The sequence below is a fragment of the Tupaia chinensis genome, unplaced genomic scaffold, assembly GCF_000334495.1.
Source record: "Tupaia chinensis unplaced genomic scaffold, TupChi_1.0 Scaffold000075_1, whole genome shotgun sequence".
Classification (NCBI taxonomy): Eukaryota; Metazoa; Chordata; class Mammalia; order Scandentia; family Tupaiidae; genus Tupaia; species Tupaia belangeri.
Window position 1 is genome coordinate 1,218,155 of NW_006159535.1, and position 21,794 is coordinate 1,239,948.

General features: G+C 40.1%; 1 protein-coding gene across 1 annotated transcript in view; it reads left to right on the forward strand.

The window, feature by feature from the left end:
* SYNE2 (spectrin repeat containing nuclear envelope protein 2) overlaps nucleotides 1-21,794 on the forward strand; it is a 339,863-nt gene that overhangs the window by 62,970 nt on the left and 255,099 nt on the right. Inside the window, exons 11-19 of the mRNA XM_006142397.3 lie at nucleotides 4,027-4,191; nucleotides 6,079-6,191; nucleotides 7,980-8,142; nucleotides 10,013-10,091; nucleotides 10,324-10,511; nucleotides 12,902-13,066; nucleotides 15,071-15,220; nucleotides 17,334-17,507; nucleotides 21,270-21,428. Of these exons, the coding sequence (XP_006142459.1) occupies nucleotides 4,027-4,191; nucleotides 6,079-6,191; nucleotides 7,980-8,142; nucleotides 10,013-10,091; nucleotides 10,324-10,511; nucleotides 12,902-13,066; nucleotides 15,071-15,220; nucleotides 17,334-17,507; nucleotides 21,270-21,428 (1,356 nt within the window). The remainder of the gene's footprint in view (nucleotides 1-4,026; nucleotides 4,192-6,078; nucleotides 6,192-7,979; nucleotides 8,143-10,012; nucleotides 10,092-10,323; nucleotides 10,512-12,901; nucleotides 13,067-15,070; nucleotides 15,221-17,333; nucleotides 17,508-21,269; nucleotides 21,429-21,794) is intronic.

Here is a 21,794-nt window from a genome sequence, read left to right on the forward strand (position 1 = left end):
AACTGGCTCGTGTAGAGGACAAGAGCTGTCTGTCCTCAGCAAGATGGAAGTCGGTGGGGATATTGTCCATAGTTCAGGCTGTCCCAGGTCACAGCGCCCTGGCCTAATTTTGCTGAATATGATGTGGAAAAATTACCTAAAATAATGAGAAAAACCACAGAAAGAACTATTTTGTAAGATTAAGTGCTGCAAATTGATAGCAGCATAGAAATGTCTTCCTTAGTCAGGTAAACTGCAGCTTATTACTCTGGGGTGGCCAAGTGGGACTCACTTAATTTTAACATCAGTGTATAAAAGTTAGCACCATCTAGACATTCTCTGGTTCAGTAGTTTGAGAACACAGATATATTAAAGCATTGTGATGAGTGGTTTTATTTTAAGTCTGCTATAGATAATAGCAGCATTATATTATTTTGACCTGATAAGATCTTATATAAATGTTCAGCTAAATTGAAAATGATCAAGAAAGAAAGTGTGGAACCAGTTTTTATAGGAAGTGAGAAAGGAAGAGAATGGACAGTAAACATTGCCTTCTGCCTTTCCTATTCTGAGTGCTACATAGATACTGAGTGTAGCCCTGAGTCAGAAAGCGTAGGTATGGTCCCATTCAGAATGTATACAGCTTTCTTTTAGTTGTACAGAAGACTGATCATTGAATTAGAGATATTCTTAGCATCTCTTTAACTCAGTCTTTTGTCAGTTTTTTTCTTTCCAGTTTATTTTTTGGCAAATGCACAAATACTCAAATGCAATAGAAACTTACTAACTTTATTTTATGGGGCCAGCAGGTGGCATGGTGGTTGGGACACTGGACTCGCACATGGCTGATCGCAGCTTGAGTACTGGACCTGGCAGCTTGCTTTCTCACTTTCTCTCTGTCTCTCATTTTGTTCCTTTCTGGTCAGATTAAAAAGTAAATAAATAAAGTTAAATAATATAATTCTTTTTTAAAAAAGAGACCTACTAACTTTATTTTAAAAATTCATAATGATGAAAGCCTTGTTCTTTTTCCAATTGGAGACTTAATAGCATGTAGTTAATGATTTAAGATTGTAGAGTTCTTTGCCATTGGCTTTTTGAGGAAATAAACTTGCAGGGCAAAAACATAAAAATCAAAATAGAAAAATTCTATCTGACTGCCTTACAGGAGGCTAATTTTGTCCTCATTTTTGTGTACTTGGGTAGTTGGTTAAATGTCTTTTAGGTATTTGGCTTGTATTTAATGGGTGCTCCATAAATGTTCTTGTATAAATTCTTTTAAATAATTATTTATTTTTAAAATTGTATTTGCTATTATTATTCTTTAATCTGACTAGAGAGTGATAGCGAGAGCAAGAGACGGAAAGTGAGAAAGCAAGTTGCCAAGTCTGGGACTCGAACTGTGATCAATTGTGTGGGAGTCCAGTGACTTAACCACCATGCCATGGCCCTGTCAAGAAATGGTTTTGAATGAATTAATGATGAATCAAATAATCCATGTAATATATAATTTTTACTTGTTCTTTCCTCTATTTAAAATGTATTTAACTCTAAGAATAGTAACAATTCATTTAGAATATCTCTAAATATTAGAGAGGGACCAGCAGATGGCATAATGGTTACATTACTGGACTCCCAAGTAGCCGACCACGGTTCAAGTCCCGGACCTGGTGGCTTCAAACTCACGCCAGCTGTAGGTGCACGCATGCCCAAAATCCTGAAAAGAGAAAGGAGAAGGGATTCAAGTCTATTTATTCCTTTCATGAGAAGGATAGAGTATGCCATCCCAACAGGGTCTCGATGTTGTGATCCACCCCCCCAGCCTTCAGCCGGCCCTGGATGATGCCCATGTTTGCCTGGAATCATCAGGGAGGTCTCCAGGCTCAAACCAGGAACATGGGTCAGCTTTGCTGAGTGTCTTATTTTACCTTTATGCCATTTTCTAACTGCTTGGATTCTTAGTCGGGTCATCAGGACAGGAGATGGCCTTGTAGCTGGGTTTTTATTGTGCTTAAGAATTCAGGTCAAGATCAGTAGATGGCATAATGGTTATGTCACTGGACTCCCATAGTCGACTGCAGTTCGAGTCCTGGACCCAACAGCTTAAAACTCACGCTGGGCATGTGTGTGTGTGTGTGTGTGAGTGTGTGTGTGTGTATGTGTGTGCATGTGCAAAATCACAAGAGGAGCCTGGAAGAAAAAGGGATTGTGGTGTGGCCATCCCCCTGGGGGTGATTTCTTGCTTTCTATCTCTCCAGCAAGCACACATGCCATATAGCAAACATCTCTCTAAAAAAATGAACAAATAAATACAATTCTGGTCATTGCATTGGAGTTGGTGATCTTCCAGTGTCCATTCCAAGCTCCTCTGTCTGGCTCTGTTACATTACTTGCTATACTTTACTGTAAAGGTGGACTGGTCTGCTGTAAAGGTGGTTAAAAGTGTTAGATTCCCACATGGCCGACAGAGGTTCGAGTTCCAGACCTGGTGGTTTGCTTTCCTACTTTCTCTTTCTCTCTCTCTGGTTAAATTGAAAAATAATAACAAATGGAATTAAATAATTAATTAATTTTAAAAAGAAAGAAAGAGAAGAGAGAACAAAGACAAGATTATGTGAGTGTTTGGAGAAAGGAGAGTCAGGGTTTGTGCGACTCCTAGATGTGGGTTTGCAGGGAGTGGAAGGAGGCCACGCAAGGAGGAGGTGGGTCTGGACTCTGGGATGCTGTGAAGGATAGATATTCAAATTATAGAAGAGATGTTTAATGTGAATGTATGTTTAGGACTAGGGAGAAAAACAGAAATCTGCACGGAAGGTGTTGTTTTAATGTCAATGGACACAGGGATATGCAGCATTTCAAACGCTAGTTATTCAATACAGTAGTGCATCCTTGCTTAGAGGGGTGCCAAAAGTATTTTGAATTTCCCCTTCATAACTCATTAGGAATTTTAGCAAAACATTTTATTCCTGTGCACTCTTTTTCTACAGCATTTTTTTGTATTTTTTTTTTTTTTAGAGATTTTTGCTAAATGGTGCTTGTGCTTGCACTTGCCAGAGAGAGAGCAAGCGAGAAATCACCCCTGGGGAGAGATAGCCATGCCACAGTCCCCTCTCCATTCTCCTCTTGAGGTTTTGGGCACACATGTACACATGCGTAGTATGAGATTCAGGCTGCTGACCCTAGGACTTGAACCACTCTCTTCGGCCGCCTGAACCTGGGACTTGAACCACTCTCTCATGTGGGAGGGAGTCCAGTGCCTTTAACTGCCATGCCACCTGCCAGCCCCTCTCTCTTCCCTTTCTATTTGGACATTCTCCCTCCTCAGGACTGTCAAAACTCACTCACTCAGACAATCCTATACCACTCACTGGTCCCAGTTTTCTTTTTCAAATTGCCAGAGAGTGCGTACACAGGTGCATGTGTGCACGTGAGAGAAAACACCCCGGCGTGGTCGTGCTGTAATCCTTTTTCTTCCATTTCTCCTTTGCATCAGGATTTTGGGTGTGCACCAACATGAGTCCTTTGTGTTTTTCAAGCCACTGGGCCAGAATTTGAACTACAGTTGGCCATGCTGGATCCAGCTCCCTATGTGTGGGTCTTAACTGCCATGTTACAGGGCCAGCCCTCCTGCAGCTTTTCAACAAATTATGTTCCTTATCAGCAAGTAGCTTAATAATATTTAGAAATGATATTTAGCAACTGTAAAGTCTAAAGAAGTTTTTTTCTTTCTGTTTTTCTTTGCTATGGGTTGTATGTGCTTTTCAGAGCTGGGGAGGGGAAGGGAAAAGGAGGAGGAAAGAGAAAGGGAGAGAGAAAGTAAGAAATCAATCCCCGGGGGGATGGCCATGCTGTAATCCCTTTTCCATTCTCCTTCTTGGATTTTGGGCCCTTGATCAGAAGTTTAACTATTTAGATAAAAGATTTCCTTGACTGATGGATTATATTTACCAGTCTTGGCTTTTAGAGAAACTCTACAAGTTAAACATACTGTTTTTGAAGAAATAAACGGGGGAAGTTCTTCTGAGGAATGTCTTCCCTTTTTTCCAGGTGAACACATGGAAAGCAGCGCTGGATGGCGCCTTACCTGCACCCCTCCGTGAACTTGAAGGTTGGCTCCAGCAGGCAGAGCAGCTTGTGGCTGACGGGCTGCCAACTTCCCAGCTTTATTCTGAAGCCATGGCTCTGACGCAAGAGAAAATGACTTTATTCAAGGTTGGGAAAGTAAAAGACATGGAGTAATTAACACTTTGTAAGGGAGTGTTCTTGAGGAAAATTTTGTCCTAGAAAAAGAGAGAAGGAAATACTAGGGGTTCTTCAAAGAGTTCATAGAAAAACTGTATTATGAAAAACCCATACATAAATTTCAAATTCTTTTGCACCAAAATAAACTTGTATTCCAGTTTTATTTCCCATAAACTTTTTTTTTTTTGAGAGATTTTCGCTATAGGGCGCGTGCGCTCGCCAGACAGACAGAGAGAGACAGAGAGACAGAAAGCGAGAAATCACCCCCCAGGGGGGATGGCCATGCTGCAGTCCCTTCTCCTCCATTCTCCTCTCAGGATCTCGGGCACGCACGCACTCGTGCCCGGCATGAGTTTTAAGCCACCGGGTCCGGGATGTGAACCGCAGTCGACTACGTGGGAATCCAGCAACATCCCCCCCCCCGCTAACTGCTGTTCCCCTCCCATAATCTTTTTGAAATCTTCTTGCACAGCCGATATTTGAGGATGGTTTAGAGTGATTTCTCTGGGGATTTTTTTTTTTTTTTAAGGTTTTTGCCATAGGGTGCATATGCTTGCTGGAAAGGGACAGAGAGAGACATTGAGAGGGAAAGTGAGAAGTCACTCCCGCCTTCCTTTTGGCCGAAACCGCCATCTTCCAGTAATTAACCAAAATGACGAACACAAGGGGAAAGAGGAGACACGCGATATATGTTCTCTAGGCCTTTTAGAAAACAAGGAGTGGGTCCTCTGGCAACATATATACGAATCTACAAGAAAGGTGATATTGTAGATATTAAGGGAATGGGTACTGTTCAAAAAGGAATGCCCCACAAATGTTACCATGGCAAAACTGGAAGAGTCTACAATGTTACCCAGCATGCTGTTGGCATTGTTGTGAACAAACAAGTTAAGGGCAAGATTCTTCCAAGAGAATTAATGTGCGTATTGAGCATATTAAGCATTCTAAGAGCAGAGATAACTTCCTAAAACGTGTGAAGGAAAATGACCAGATAAAGAAGGAAGCCAAACAGAAAGGTACCTGGGTTCAACTAAAGCGCCAGCCTGCTCCACCCAGAGAAGCACGCTTTGTGAGAACCAATGGAAAGGAGCCTGAGCTACTGGAACCTATTCCCTATGTATTCATGGCTTCAGGGTGTTAAAAATAAAATAATTTGTGGTGTATAAAATAAATAAATTTAAAAAAAGGAAGTCACCCCCTGGGGAGATGGCTACACCACAGTCCCCCCATTTCCATTCTCTTCCCAGGATTTTGTGCCTGTGTGCACATGCATCTGGCATGATTTTCACACCACCAACTCTGGGGCTTGAACTGTGGTTGGTTGTGTTGGAGTCCAGCATCTTAACTGTCAGACCACCTGCTGGTCACTCCTTGAGGATTTTTGAGATCCAGAAGATACCTTCATATTCTTGACCGTTGTGCTGGATTGAGGGGGAAACACTAAAGATAGAGTCCAGTAAGTTCTAAAGCAACTGTAAAGTCTAATCAAAAACGGTCCCAGGGGACTGGTTTACAATGTGGGAGAATGGATGCTCACTACAGTCACGTGAAAAAACTGGATATGTGAGATTTATTTAGCATTTAGCATTTGAGCCAAATAGGAACAGACACTATACCAGAAAACGAAAGAGGTTGATAATGGTTTTAACAATGAAACCGAAGTCTGCTTCTCTGTTAAATATTTTAGTTTTTAAAACATTTATGATGAACATGATTATTTATAAAATCTTAGTTAAAAAGAATGAAAAGGGCTTTTAGATCTTTTAGGGGAAAATGTAATGCAAGCTTCATGATCCAACCCTCACTTACAGTGTTTGGCTAAATGTCTGGTTTATGTTGTGCTTGATTTTTTTTCAGGATCTGATGGGTAAATCTGACTGTCACTTGAATGCTCTGCTGACATTTGAAAATAGAGATGAGAGAGATTTGCCATTGGTACCACCTAACAAACTGGAGGAGATGAAAAGACGGTTTGTGACACTCCCATTTCACAACTGCTGACAGTTATGTTTGTGCACTAACATGGTGTTATAGGAACCACAGAATGAAGATTTTTAGATAATCTCTGACAACGATTCTCCTTTAAATCTTGATAACAGTCCCTTCGTGGTTTATGTAACGTGGATCATTCCATCATCCTGACATATTTCCTTTCTTATTGCGGGGTGCAGTGTGATGATGGAAGAATTCTGGACTTAGAAACTGAGCTCTGTATCTTGACTTTGGCTAAGTTACTCTTTCTGAGCACTTTCCTTTATTTGTAGCTGTAGGATAATGATAATCACCTTGTCTGTGTCTCAGAAGAATACTGCATCAATGGGAGGAGGTATATGACAGCACTTTATAAACTGTAAAATACTATCAATATGGAAGTTATTAATTGATTGTGTCTTTATCATCTTCCCTTTTCTCATTACTCATGAGCAATTAAGTAGACTAACAAGAGGGTATTAACATTAATAATCAAATCATTTTAAAATGTTAAGTTTTTTTTTTTTTTGATTGCCAGAGGTATGCACACTGGTCAGAGAGAGAGAGAGAGAGAGAGAGAGAGAGAGAGAGAGAGGGAGGGAGGAGAATGCACCCCTCAGTGGGGGTTGGTCATGCCACACTTCTTTTTCCTCTATTTCTCTATCCTGTTGGGATCTGAGGAACACATGTACACACACTTGGCATGTTTTTCAAGCCAGGAGTACCAGGATTGAACCATGCAATTGGCCATATGGGACCTGTGTCCCTTAGCCCCTATATTATAGGGCTGGCCGTAATGTATAAACTTTTTTAAAAAATAATTATTTTATTTAAATTGATTGATTGATTGATTGACCAGAGAGGAACAGAGAGAGAGAGAGAAAGAGAAGCTGCCATGTCCGGGACTTGAACCTAGGTCGGCCATGTGGGTGTCCAGTGCTCTTAAACCACCATGCCACCTGCTAGCCCTTGTAACGTATAAACTTTTAAATTATAGTTGTATTAAGTTGTACAGAAGTTTTAAAATTTAGCAGGCCAAAATTTTATTTCAGGATTTCTGAATAGGGGAATAGTTTCTTCAGTAAGTGTTCTGTGTTAGATATAATATGTTTACCTTAGAAATGGTAGTTTTGGGGCTAGCTCCATATCCTGGTGGTTAAGGGGGCCAAGATCCCACACAATCAGTTGAGCAGTTCGCATTCTGAACTAGGAGGCTTTAAAAACACTTCAGTTGGGACCAGCGGATGGTATGATAATTGCGTCGCTGGACTCCCACATGGTTGACTGCAGTTTGAGTCCCAGACCCAGCAACTTAAAACTCATGCCAGGTGCATGTGCGTGCCTACCCAAGATCTCTCTTTGTCTCTCTGGTGAGCACATATGCCGTATGGCAAAAACCACTAAAAAACACACACACACACACAAAACCACAAACAAACAAACAAAAAGCCCTCCAGGCACATGTGTGTGCGTGCACAAAATGCCGAAAGAAGGGAGAAATGGAGGAGGAGGGATGGCAGCGTGACCATCCCCATGACAGGCATTCTCTTCTTCCTTTCTCTCTGGCCCTTCAGTGAGTGTGCCTGTCTTCTAGCACATTAAACAAACAACAAAAAGAACTCAGTAGAAAAAGAAAAATAAATGGGTGTTTCATATCTAGTCAAAATGTTTGTTTTACGTTGTTTAAAAAGAAGAAAAAAGAATTGAGAAGACATCAAAGTTCCAATATTTTTTTAAGTGCCAAACAGGTTTTTCACATACATTCTAAAACCTGTATTGTTTTTCAGAATCCACAACATTTTGGAGAAAAAATTGATTCTACTTCTGGAGTTTCATTACTATAAGTGCTCAGTTCTTGACTTGCTAAATGAAGTGAGATCAAAATTGGATGTTTGGAACGTCAAATATGGGAACAAAGAATCCGTGGAATTACTGCTGGAAGACTGGCATGTAAGTTGTTTTATTTTGTGTTGTAGGCAGCTCTTCTCCACGTGTGGGTGCTGGGTGAGCATTTTCCCGTGGTATAGTTTCCCATTAGCTTATGGGCTTTGAGATGGGTTTTCTTGGTAGCTTTCTTTAGCTTAAATAGTGCCTGGAGAAAATAATTATAGCTAGCCGAGTGGCAGGCACAGGGAAGAGAAAGGAGGAGAAAGCAGTGTTATTTATCACCCAGAGGGGTTACGGGTTAACGAGGCTAATTAATGTGACAGGAAGTTTCCATGTCATTTCCTTTACAGTGTCTTTCATTTACTTGAGATTTTAGTTCCTATTTTTTTCCTTTAAAGATTTGTGGTTTCATTCAATAATTATTTTTTCACTAGAACATTTTGATATTAGCCTCTCAAGTTTTAAGAACAGGAAGAACAGGTACCAGCAGATGGCATAATGGTTACGTCACTGGACTCCCACGTAGCTGACTGTGGTTCAAATCCTAGACCTATTGGCTTAAAACTCACATGTGTGTGCGTACCCAAACTCTTGAGAGGAGACTGGAGGAGAAGGGATTGCAGCATGGCCATCTCCCCTGGAGGGTGATTTCTCACTTTCTGTTTCTGTTTTTCCAGTGAGCGCATGTGCCCTATTGCAAAAAATCTCTCTCTCAAAAAAAAAAAAAAAAAAGAGTAGGAAGAATAATTTATTTTCTATTAAGGTATTTTTTGGGGGGGTTTTAGTTCTGCCAGTTTACAGGAAAAAGTATTTTAAGCCAGTTATTTATTCAATTTTGTTCTTTCTCCCATGAAGGGGAGAGAAAAAAAGAGATAGAGAGACAGAAGCACGCAGCACCCATGCCCCCAAGAAGATTTTCACAGTGCAGCCTGCCTCCAGCTCTAGCCAGCCCTACATCACGGCCAGTGTGTGCCTACTGCATTCAGAGAAGTCTCTGGATGTGAACTGGACCCCTCCTGTATGGTCAACCTCCCAAGACCGTTGTGTTGGGCCAGCAGGTGACGTGCTGGTTAAGATGCTGGACGCCCACGTGGCCAGCCTTGGTTTGAGTCCCGGATCTGGAGTCTTGCTTGCTCACTTTCTTTCTCTCTTCCTCTAGTGAGCTCACATGCCCTGTAGCAAATGAGAGAAAGAGAGAGAGAGAGAGAGAGAGAGAGAGAGAGAGAGAGAAAGAAATGAAATACCTAAATAATTCTTTAAAAAAAAAAGAAGTGTTGTGTTTACTGTGGCACTGTCTGGCTCCCCTTTGGTGAGATTTAAATAACAGTATGTTCATTTCTAAGAACAGAAAGAACTCAGAAATGTCATTTCTGAACTTGGGCCTTGTTTTTTCTATTTCCCTCTTTTTGGAAATCAAGGGGGGAAACAAGAGAAAAATCCAAGATGATAAAGGTTTGTGTAAAAGTTGGAAACAAGATGAATAGAAATATTTTCAATTTATGATTTTAAAACTATATTTTTGAATAAGCAGCATCAATCTAAATTAGATTTTATATGTGTGTGTTAGAGTGCACTTGCTAGAGAGACAGAGAGAGAAGAGAGAAAGCACTCGTCCCCCCCTTTCTTTGGAGAGGTTTTTGCTATAGGGCACGTGCACTCACTAGAAAGACAGACGGAGAGACAGAAAGCAAGAAATCACCCGAGGGGGATGACCATGCTGTAATCCCTTGTCCTCTGTTCTGCTCTTGGGATTTTGGGCATGCATGCACACGTACCCAGTGTGAGTTTTAAGCCACTGGGGCTGGGACTCGAACTACATTGACTACCCTGGAGTTCAGTGATGTAACCATTATGCCATCTGCTGATCTCATTCTTGGCAAATTCTATAGTAAAACCTGACAATGTTTTTTTTTTTTTTTTCTTTCTCCCCCAGAAATTTATTGAAGAAAATGAGTTCTTGGTTCAACTTGAAACATCTTTTCAAAAGTGTGAAGAAATTCATAAGAATTTGGGTAAAGCACTACAGTTATTTTTGATACAGATAACATCACTTGAAAGGGGCATTTTTAAATTTTCTTTATACTTCAATGTTTTAGAAATTAGCTTAAATGGATGTTTTTCTCGTAAAGTCTTGCTTTCACTTTTCATATTATTTTGTTTGTCAATTAATATAAAAGTACTTAACAGTGCTATTTATTAATAGAAAATTGTTTCCTAATATTTCTTGTTTTGTTAACCTTGTAGCTGGAGAATGTCAGGAAACTAGTGAACAATATAAGATGCTGGAATGTGATATTTGTGTGTGTAGGAAAAATATAGATAATGTGAAGTCCACTCTACAAAAAGTTCTGGCTTGTTGGACTACATACGTGGAAAACCTTCGCTTACTAAAGGCTTGTTTTGAGGAGACAAAAAAGGAACAAATTAAAGAGGTATTTGCAGTCTTATGAAATGTTACTTTTTAAATTTCATTTTGTTTGGAGACTCTAATCCTCAATCTGAAGATGGCTATGAGGCCTAAGAAGAGTAAGCATGTCTACTGGAAAACCCTCCAAGGTTTAGGAGTTTATTTAGTCTCTTCCCAATATAACTCCCAAAAGGAAATTTACTCCTCATCGTAGGTTTCTCTCACACACACACACACACGTGCACATAAACATACACATGCACATACATTCCTTTATTTAGGTGTAGTTTACAACATACCTTTTAGAAGATAGTGCTAAGATCTGTGGATAGAAAATAAAAGGCTTAAAGAACTGGAAAGCTTATAGGCACATTTAAAGCAAATTAATAGGTTTTACAGTTTTATTTTCCATTGATTGAAAACTTCCTGGTCTTGGGTCACCAGGTGGCATGGTAGTTAAGGTGCAGGACTCCCACCTGGTCGACCATGGTTCAAATTCTGGATCTGGCTGCTTGTTTTCTCACTTTCTCTCTGTCTCCAGTGAGCCCATGTGCCCTATAGCAAAAAAAATTTTAAAAGATTAAATAAATAATTTTTTTTAAAAGAAAACTTTCTGCTCTAAAAGCTTCCTGAGTTTCCAGAGAAACTCAAAATACCTTTGATATCTATGGAGAGGAATGGTTGAAAGGTCAGTACAACTTATTCTTTTCATTTGCTATTTATATAATGTGCTGTTTATGGTCATCTGAGATGGTTTTCTTTCTTCTTTTGTTTGCCTCTGCTGCAGATGGATACAGATAGCCTTTGAAATGAAACGCTTTCCAAATTGAAACTAAAATTACTCAACTGAAAATATTTGCTTTTCTAAAGAATTATTTATTTAATTTTATTTGTTATTATTATTATTTAGTTACTATAGGGCACACACGCACATCAGAGAGAGACAGAGAAAGAGAGAGAAAGTAAGAAGGCAAGCTGCCAGGTCTGGGATTTAAACTAAGGTCATTCATGTGGGAGTCCAGTGCTTTAACCATCATGCCACCTGCTGGCCTCAAAAATATTTGTATGACAGGAAAAATTGTGTTGTATGTGAGAGTGTAAAAAAGAACATCTTAGGGGTCAGTGAATGAACACTTCTCCTTGTCACCTATATTAATACTAGAATTTATTTATTTAGAACTGTGGCTTCCAACAGCTCTTCTGCCTTAGGAGTCGTCTGTTAAAATGTACAAAATTCTGAGGGAAACACAATTCTAAGCCTGCAATTCCCATTCCCTTTTGAGATGCCTTGGGCTGCTGAAGCAAACTTGCAGGATACTGTAGGGCTTTTTGTTTGCTTTCTTAGTTTTTGCTACAGAGTGCCTGAACTCACCAGAGAAAAAGAGAAAGCAAGAAATCACCTTACAGGGAGTATGGCCACACCACAATTCCTTTTCCTCTTCTCTTCTCTTGGGATTTTGGGCACGCATGCACACATGTCCAGCATGATTCTGAAGCCAGAGTCTGGGACTTGAACCATGAACCTAGCCATGGGGGATCCAGTGCCTTACCCTCCTTGCCACCTTCTGGCCCAGATACTGCAGATTTTTTTATATATACAGAGAGAGATTTTTGCTATAGAGTGTGCGCATTCGCCAGAAACATGGAGAGAGACAGAGAGAAAGAAATCACTCCCCCCACCAGGGAGGATGGCCATGCTGCAGTCCCTTTCCTCCATTCTCTTCTTAAGATTTTGCACACACATGCATATGCACCCAGCATGAATTTCAAGCTGCCATGTCCAGGACTCAGACTGAGGGTGGCCATGTGGGAGTCCAGTGCCTTAATCTCTACACCACCTGCAGAATTTTTAAAGAAAAATATTTATGTATTTATTTCCAAAAGAACATCAGAGAGACTGAGAGAGTCACCCCAGGGTCTCCACACTCTAGTCCATGCCCAGCCTCCCTCCGTTGGGATCGTGCACTTTGTGTTACTGCTGTGCTGCTGCAGCTGGCTCATACACGAGTTTTGAGGGACACACGGCAGCATGTGTTCTGTGGACACCATGCCGCTACTGAATTGTAGGGCCTGACTACTTAAAATTCAGAACCGTTAGAAGGTCATTATTCTGGCTTAGGGAGTCTGTAAAAAAATAAAAGTATGTAGACATTTTGAACCAAACAAGTTTGGGAACCCCTGCTGCAGGGTCCTCAGCCCCTAAGGAAGATGCATCAAATGTAAGGCCAGGACTACCTGCTAATTAGTGATTAGGGATGCGGAATAGACCAAACGGGTCCTCTCAGGGGTGGGTCCGAGTCTGTGCAGAAACCATCACATTGGGTCACTTTTGCTTAGAGTTAACCTTGGTGAAGTTCAGTCGCAGCTAATAGATGGATATTATGTCGCTAAAATGTGTGGTCGTATGTTCTATAGGTTCCCTTCGAGACACTATCCCAATGGAACGTGGAACATAATACCTTGAATGAAGTGGGAAATTTCTTAATTGAGGTCAGCAGTGATGAGGTCGGGTCATCTATTTCTAAAGAACTGAGAAGGCTAAATAAAAGATGGAGGAAGTTCATTACAAAAACTCAACTTGTAAGTTCTTTTTATTAAAGGTTACAGCTTTATGTAGATATAATTTATGCGTCACACAATTCATGCATTTAAAGTGTATAAGGAGTTGATTAGTATATTCACGACATTCTGCAGCCATCCTCAAGATCCATTTTAGAACATTTTCATCATTCCCGAAGAAAGCGTCCCCATTCGCATTTGCTCCCTATTTCCTCTGAACCCACGCAGACGTAGGCACCCGCCAACCCATTCTCTGTAGATCCACCCGTTCTGAATGCTTCGTGGAATAACATTGTCCATAACGTGGTCTCTTCTGACCAGCTGTTTCACAGAGCATCATGTCGAAGGTTGAGCCACATTGTTGTATGTGTCAGTGCTTAGTTACTTCTCACCCATAATAATAGTCTCTGTATGGATATACCACGCTGTGTTTATCTAGTCACTGGTGGATGTCCATTTGATTCTTTACTTTTTTTTTTTTTTTAGAGAGATTTTTTGCTATAGAGCACATGTGCCCACCATAGAGAAAGAGAGACAGAAAGTGAGAAATCACCTCCCAGGGAGGATGACCATGCCACAATTCCTTCTCCTCCATTCTCCTCAGTATCTCAGGCATGCATGCACAGGTGCCCAGCCTGAGTTTTTTTTTTTTTGGGGGGGGATGTGGGGGAGGCTTTTGCTACAGGATGCGTGTGCTTGCCAAAGAGACAGAGACAGAAAGCGAGAAATCACCCCCCAAGGGGGATGGCCACGCCCATCCCTTCTCCTTTCTCCCCTCGGATCCTGGGCATGCATGCACACGCACCCGATGTGAGTTTAAGCCACTGAGTCCGGGGCTCGAATCGCAGTCGGCTGCATGGGAGTTCAGCGACATAGCCATTACGCTAACTGCTGGTCCCACCCAGCCTGAGTTTTAAGCCTCCGGTCTGAGACTTGGACTGGGGTTGACTACGTGAAGTCCAGTGATGTAACTGTTATGCCATCTGCTGGTCCCTCTTTACAATTTTTGACTGTTATGAACAGTTGCACCTGTGAACGTTCATGTGTAAGTTTTTGTGTGGGTATGTATTTTCATTTCTCTTGGACATGTTTATACCTAAGAGAGCTTTTAATTCTTGAGTCTCTTCTAATATGTAGTTTTTAGTTGAGTAGTAAAGAATAACGTAAGCATTGTTTTTGCCTACTGTGTGTGTGTGTGTGTGTGTGTGTTTCTTTTTTCAGTTTTTAGTATAGGGTGCTAGGCTGCATGTATGTGTTTGCCACAGAGAGACAGGGAAAGTGAGAAATAACTCCTCAGGGAGGATAGCTATACTACAATCCCTTCTTCATTTTCCTCTCAGGATTTTGGGTACATGTGCACAGATCCAAACACCAGGTCTGGCACTTGGACAGCACACTTGACAATGTGTGATTCAGTTGCCCTAACCACTCCACCACCTGGCTGGCCCCGTGCCTCCTACCTCCCTGGGAACATACACGGCGTCTCCTTTATACTTAGCACTGTGTTTCATAAAAGAAAAGCAGACTTTTAATATTTTTCAACTTAAATTATTCTGTTATTTACTTTCATTCTTTCTTTTTAAAGGTTTCTGACATAGGCTGTGAGTGCTTGCTGGAGAGAGAGACAGAGAGACAGAGAGATGGAGGGAGGAAATGTAGGAAATCATCCCCGGAGGGATGGCCACACTGCAGTCCCTTTTTTTTCCATTCTCCTCCTTGGATTTTGGGCACGCACACATAAGTGTCCAGTGTGATTTTCAAGCTGTCGGATCTGGGACTTGAACTGCAGTTAGCCACATGAGAGTTCAGCAACTTAACCACCACACCACCAGCTGATCCTCTATTTCTTATTCTTACCAATTCGAGGCTTATGTGTTTTATGGGAAATTCCATATCTTATGACATTGTTGCTGAGAGCTAATTCTCAGTGTGTTTGACTAGAAAGACTATGGAATATATGGAATAGAATATATTATGCCTGTTTGTCATGTGAGCATTAGACTTCATGAAATTAAATTTTTATAGGAAATGAAACTGCCAATTATTAAAAAACAGGACCAGACTATTTTCGACAGTTCTGGAAATATTCTACTGTCTGAAGAAGAAAAGCCAACTGTTGCTGTTGCACCAGATACGGCAATAGAGCTTCCTGGAAATCACACTGAGCATATAAAGGTAAAATAGTCATACTTGGTATATTTTGTTATATATTAAGTTGTCGGAAAACTCATGATGCATTTTTCCGTAGAAAAACAGAAAAACGCGTCATGACTTTTCCGACAACCTAATAGAAATAATTTAACTTTGCTATTCAAAAAAGTAGATAAAAAATATGGTAAATGTATGAATTACTGGATAACATTTAAAGTTCAAGGGGCCTTCAGAAAGCTCATATAAAATCCATTTGTGGAAAAACTATGCATGCATCTCTAAACTTTTTAGCAGAAAAATAAAATCATACTTTAATAATTACATTGTCACAACTTACTTTGTAAGATTTTTGCCACAGGGCACTTGTACTCACAGTAGAGAGAGGGAAAGTGAGAAATCAACACCCCTCTCCAGAGGCTGGCTACACCTCTGCAATCCCTTTTCCATTCTCCTCTTGGGATGTTGGGAACACGTGCACGCATACCTGGCATGAGTTACAAGCTACTGGGTTCAGAGCTTGAACTGTAGTCCGCCATGTGGGAGTCCAGAGCCTTAACCACTATTCCACCTGCTGGGGACTTTCTAAATTCCCCTTGTATGCTGACTTTTCCAGAAAATGCTTAAGTGGTTTCTTACAGTCAGTGGTCTTTACCATGGAACTCTGCTTATTCTGCTTACTGCTTCTTTCCAACATGGAATTTCAGACACACAGAAACAGCCATGAGTCCCAAGCAGTTGAAGTTGAGCTGATATTTTCTTTAGATTACTGCTGAGTAGTTGTTCAGCTTTAGGATACTCCTTTAGCAAGCTCCTGTATTTGCTTCCTTTTTGTAAAATGGGGAAAAACATAATCTTTCTTCCTGGATTTGTTGGACAGTTTGGGAGGAAACTTTAGATTGTAAGGAAGATTATAAGTTAGTATGGGAAACGAAGAAACAATCACACACATGTGAGATATGATATCTATGGTTTTGGAAATGTGCCTCTTTCAGAATAACTTACATAGCTTTCCTTCAGAATGTAAATTTTTAAAATAATTTTTTTCGTATGTCAACTCTTTTTTTTAAAAGTTTCATTTATTATTATTATTATTATTTTAAATTTAACGAGACAGTGACAGAGAGGAGAAAACAAGCTGTCGGGTTTGAGACTTGAACCATGGTTTGCCATGTGGGAGTCCAGTGCCTCAACCCCCAGGCTATCTGCTGGGCCCACTGACAGAGTCTTAATCAGAATTTTTTTTAAGAGAGATTTTTGCTCATTGGAGAGACTGAGAGAAACAGACAGAAAGCGAGAAATCACTCACATGGGGGATTGCCACTGTCCATTCTCCTCCATTCTCCTCTTGGGATCTTGGGTACACACATACACACATGCTGCCAGCGTGAGTTTGAAGCCGCCAGGTCTGGGACTTGAACTGTCGTTGACTATGTGGAAATCCAGTGACATAACCATTACACCATCTGCTGGTTCCCAGAAAAGATTTCGAATCTTTTTAAAATCATATTTCACAACTACTATTACAGACAGATGTATTTAATTAAACTGTATATGAGTTTTAGAAATGCTTTTTTATAAAGTTCCTACCTTAATTTTCTAACTTTTATTTTTACCTGTAAAATGGAGATAAGATTATCTTATCTAACTGACAGTAACGATACTATAACTAAGTACGAAAATATAAACAAACCTTTTTCTTTTTTGAGAGGCTATAGGGTGCTTGCGCTCAACAGAAAGACAGAGACAGAGAGACAGAAAGCAAGAAATCACCCCCTGGGGGGATGGCCATGCCTCAATCCCTTCTCCTCCATTCTCCTCTCAGGATCTTGGGCACACACACACACATGTGCCCAGCGTGAGTTTAAGCCACTGGGTCCAGGACTTGAACCGCGGTTGACTACGTGGGAGTCCAGCGACATAGCCCTTATGCCAACTGCTTATCCCACAAACCTTTTAATCTATAAAATGCTACACATATTTTGAAGGGTAATTACCAGTTGTTCTCAGACTAGATGCTATATCATTTAACTGGGTTTTATTAGCACTCTAGGACAGAAGGAGGTATTACTTTATGAAATGGAAAATTATTTCATAATGTAATTGTTGGCATTTTCTTTGATCATTTTGAATGTGACAGATTGGGGAAGAACATGAAAAAGAAAATGAAGAATTCACAGGGCAACTGAAAATGGCAGAAGAGGTTGAAAAGCTCATTGAACAAGTGGAAATCTGGGAGGCAGAAACCAAATCTGTGTTGGATCTTCTGAGACATCAAGATGATGTGGATGCCTCAGTGGAAGACACTTTGCAGGTATGCGTGGAAGGGATGATGAGAGTACTTTCATGGTCATGGACTATGTGAACTAACCAGTTTAAGATAAATAAAACTTTTTTTTAAAATAATTATTTATTTATTCATTTGTTTTAATTTGACCAGAGAAAGACACACACACACACACACACACACACACACACAGAGGGAGAAAGTGAGAAAGCAAGACACCAGGTCCAGGGCTCGAACCATGGTCAGTCATGTGGGAGTATCCAGTGCCTTAACCACCACGCCACATGCTGGTCCCAAGATAAATAAAAAGTTTTAAAGAAAACAATAATAAGCCTGCAGTTTTAATTTTCTTTGTTGGAAGTTTAAAAACTGAATGAATTCTTATCCTTCGGACATTTGCTTAAGACAGGGGACCACTGATAGTATCTTATGAATGTTCTTGAATAAATTTCTCAGTTACTGATTGGGGATTACAGTTATTCTTTTGCATCACAGGGCAGTGAGGAGATGAGTGAGTGAGTACAGTCTCATATGGATCGTAGCAGTGTGGCTAGATGAGATTATACAATCTTTGTCTGGAAGACGTCATTGTGATTAAGCCCCCTTTTCCCTCCTTATTTATTTATTTATTTATTTGGAGAGGTTTTTGCTATAGGGCGTGTGTGCTCACCAGACAGACAATGAGAGACAGAGAGACAGAAAGCGAGAAATCACCCCCTATGGGGGATGGCCACACCACAATCCCTTTTCCTCCATTTTCCTCTCTCAATCCTGAGCATGAACGCATATGCGCCTGGTGTGTTGTAAGCCACCGGGTCCGGGACTTGAACCGTGGTTAACTACATGGGAGTCCAGCAACATAGCCATTATGCTAACTGCTGGTCCCACCTTCCTTATTTGATGAAGGAAGGGCGACTGGTGCTGCTAGAACTCTGTTCAGTCTTTATTCTCAGGTAGTCAGCTCACTGAAAAGCAATGAGGCAAGAGTGTTTTTTTTTTTTTTTAAGAATTATTTTTTAAAATTTTATTTATTTATTTATTTGACCAGAGAGAGAGAGAGAGAGAGAGAGAGAAAGTGAAAAAGCAAACTTGAACCGTGGTAAGCCATGTGGGAGTCCAGCGCCCTTAACGATGACACCTGCTGGACCCAAGTGTGCATTTTAACAGCCCTGAGTTCTTCTGGGAAAGAAGTTTAACTGAGTCCCAGCTCAGTGATAAAACCCACAGAGCATGTTGTAAATTACAAGATGGGAAGTCTTAGAATAAAGGAGCATTTAATGATATTTGTAAATCTGCATTTCTGAAAGGTGTATATTTCAGTACTTGGTGTTTTCATTATTTGTAAGACTGATAGTTTGTATTGCTTTGAAAATATAATATAAGCTTACTTTACCACCTGCCAGTGCTTTCCTATTTATATTTACTTTTTTTAATTAATTTTTTTTTTGTTTTTGAGAGACATTTTTGCTATAGGGTGCATGCACTTGCCAGAGACACAGAAAGAGACAGGGAGACAGAAAGTGAGAAATCACCCCCCAGAGGGTGGATGGCCATGCCTGCAATCCCGTCTCCTCCATTCTCTTCTCTGGATTTTGGGCACACATGTACATGCATCTGGCATGAGTTTTTAAGTCACTGGGTTTGGGACTCAAATCTCAGTAGACTACGTGAAAGTCCGGCAATGTAACTATTACTCCATCTGCTGGTCCCCCAATTTTATTATTTTTTAAATATTTATTTATTTGCTCTATTTAGAGTTTATTATAGTGAAAAAAATAATCAGATGGAAATTCAAACTTTAAAAAATAATTTTTAAAACATTATTTTTAATTTTTAAAATTATTTTTATGAAGCAGGGAGACAGAAAGACAGAGGGGAGAGAGACAGAGAGAAGCCCCCAGCATGGCCTTTATGCTACAGTTCACACCCGTTCTCAGTCAGCCTGGATCACGGGCATTTGGGCTCTCGTGCGCATGCCCAGCACACTCAGAGAGGTCACAGGATGCAAACCTAGGACCTTTCCCGTGTAAGTCCAGTTGTGCTACCACAGTGCTACCACCTGGCCCCCAACCTTTATTTTTTAATTTGAAAAATATTTTCAAAACAATAGCAAGACCTCTCATATAGTGAAAAAACATACTGAAATATACTTCTGCTAAGAAAGAATTAAGTAGTTCTCATTTGAATCAAAATATTGGCTCAGGATGTGTTCTGATGTAGGAAATACAAGTTGCTGAGCAGTGCGGATAATGTGTTCCCATTTGTGTTTTTTTAAAAAGAGTTGTGTTTATATGCCGTATGTGTTTATATTTCTTCAAATAAATGTAAATGACTCTCTCTTGATCCTGCATTATACCCAGCTCCTAGTGTATTACGTGGCACTTAAAATGAATGTGCAAATAATTGATTAAATGACAACTAAGCGGAGATGGGGAGGAAAAATTTTTTCTTTACATTCTATACCTTTCTTTTCTTTTTTTTCTTTTTAACTTTTTGTCATAGGGTGTGTGTGCTTGCTAGAGAGAGACAGGAGAGAGAAAGTGAGAAATCACCCCCACTGAGGGGTTGGCCATGCTGTAGTCCCTTCTTCATTCTCTTCTTGGGATTTTAGGCATACACACATACACACACACACACACACACACGCGCACACACACACCCCTTGTGTGATTTTCAAGCCCCTGGGGCTGGGATTCACACTGTGGTCGGCCGTGTGGGAATCTAGTGCCTTAACCACCCTGCCATCTGCTGGCCCCACAACTGTGGTGATTTTAATGTACTTCCACTGCCCTAAGATGAATAGATCAATGTTTATATAGCTGATACCACACATGTTATTCTTATTTTACATAGCCATGGTACCTTCATATTATAAATTTTTTTCTTTTTTAAACAGTTTGCTTTATCTGTTCAGACAGTTAAGGTTTACCCTGTTGGACTGTGACTCATTTTTTTTTTTTTCTAACTTGGGAACTAAGAAGTGGTTATCTGGCTATTATCTTAATTTGTACTTCTTAGATTACATGTACTACATGTGTGATTGAGTTGTCTTTTACAGATTCATTAGACATCCGTTCCTGTATATTATTTTTTTTCTTGTAATTTCAGAAATTACTTTGGGATCTTGGGTTTTCCTTTATCAACGAATTATATAAGCTCTTTTCATTGTGATCTACTTTCATTTCTGTGGCAAATATTCTTGACGTTTCAGTTGTTTGCTGTGTCTAGGTTTCTATGTTTATGTAATCATGTCTGTCCCTACTCTTACATCTGTAAAGACCCTCCCCACCCAGATAACAGATACATTTTCATGGATAATTTCTTCTCTTTGTGATTTCTTAGTTTATATATAATTTTCTTATCTATCTAGAATTTAATTTTGGAATGCTGTGTAGTGCATGATTCTAAGATTATTTTCCAATAACGATTTTCTTCAGTAACATTTATTGAATTCCTTTCTCCATTAGTTTGACTTAGAACAACTTCATTTTAATGTTTATTACTATTTTCTCAACTAATTTTCTTTCTATTGGCATTGCATTACTTTTAGTTTTTATTTTATTGATGCACTACTATATAAAGAATGATCTATAAAAGACTGTTACTCAGAATCTGATTGTATTAATATAAAATTTCAAAGTGATTGTTTATATTAACAGTGTTTTGCAAATTATCCTTATTTTGGATTGATAATTAACTTTTTATTGTTTACTGGTGAGATTGTTAAGGTTGATGTTTAACGTATAATCCAAACATTTATTGTGATCACACTTCAATTTATTTTAACAGCATCTTATTGCCAAAGGCTCTATGTATGAAGAACTTGTGGCTAGAACTGAAGACACTTTGCAAATGGATGTACAAAATATTTCAAGCCGGGACTCCCTCCAACATGTTCTCAGAGCTGGGCTTCAGGCAAAAATTGAAGAAGCTAAAGAGAAAGTCCAGGTCTCTCTTGTTCTCTTTCTCTTCCTCTCTCATTTAAGAGGATGCATATGCTTGCCAGAACAACACAGAGAGGGGACCAGCAGTTAGCGTAATGGCTATGTCGCGGGACTCTCAGGTAGTCGACCGTGGTTCAAATCCCGGACCCGGTGTCTTAAACTCACGCTGGGCGTGTGTGCGTGCATGCCCAAGATCCCGAGAGGTGAATGGAGGAGAAGGGAAGGTGGCGTGGCCATCCTCCCTGGGGGGTGATTTCTCACTTTCTGTCTCTCTCTTTCTGGCGAATGCACGTGCTCTATAGCAAAAATCTCTCCAAAAAAAAAGAAAGACACAGAGAGTAAGGGAAAGGGAGCAATCATCCCCCATGGG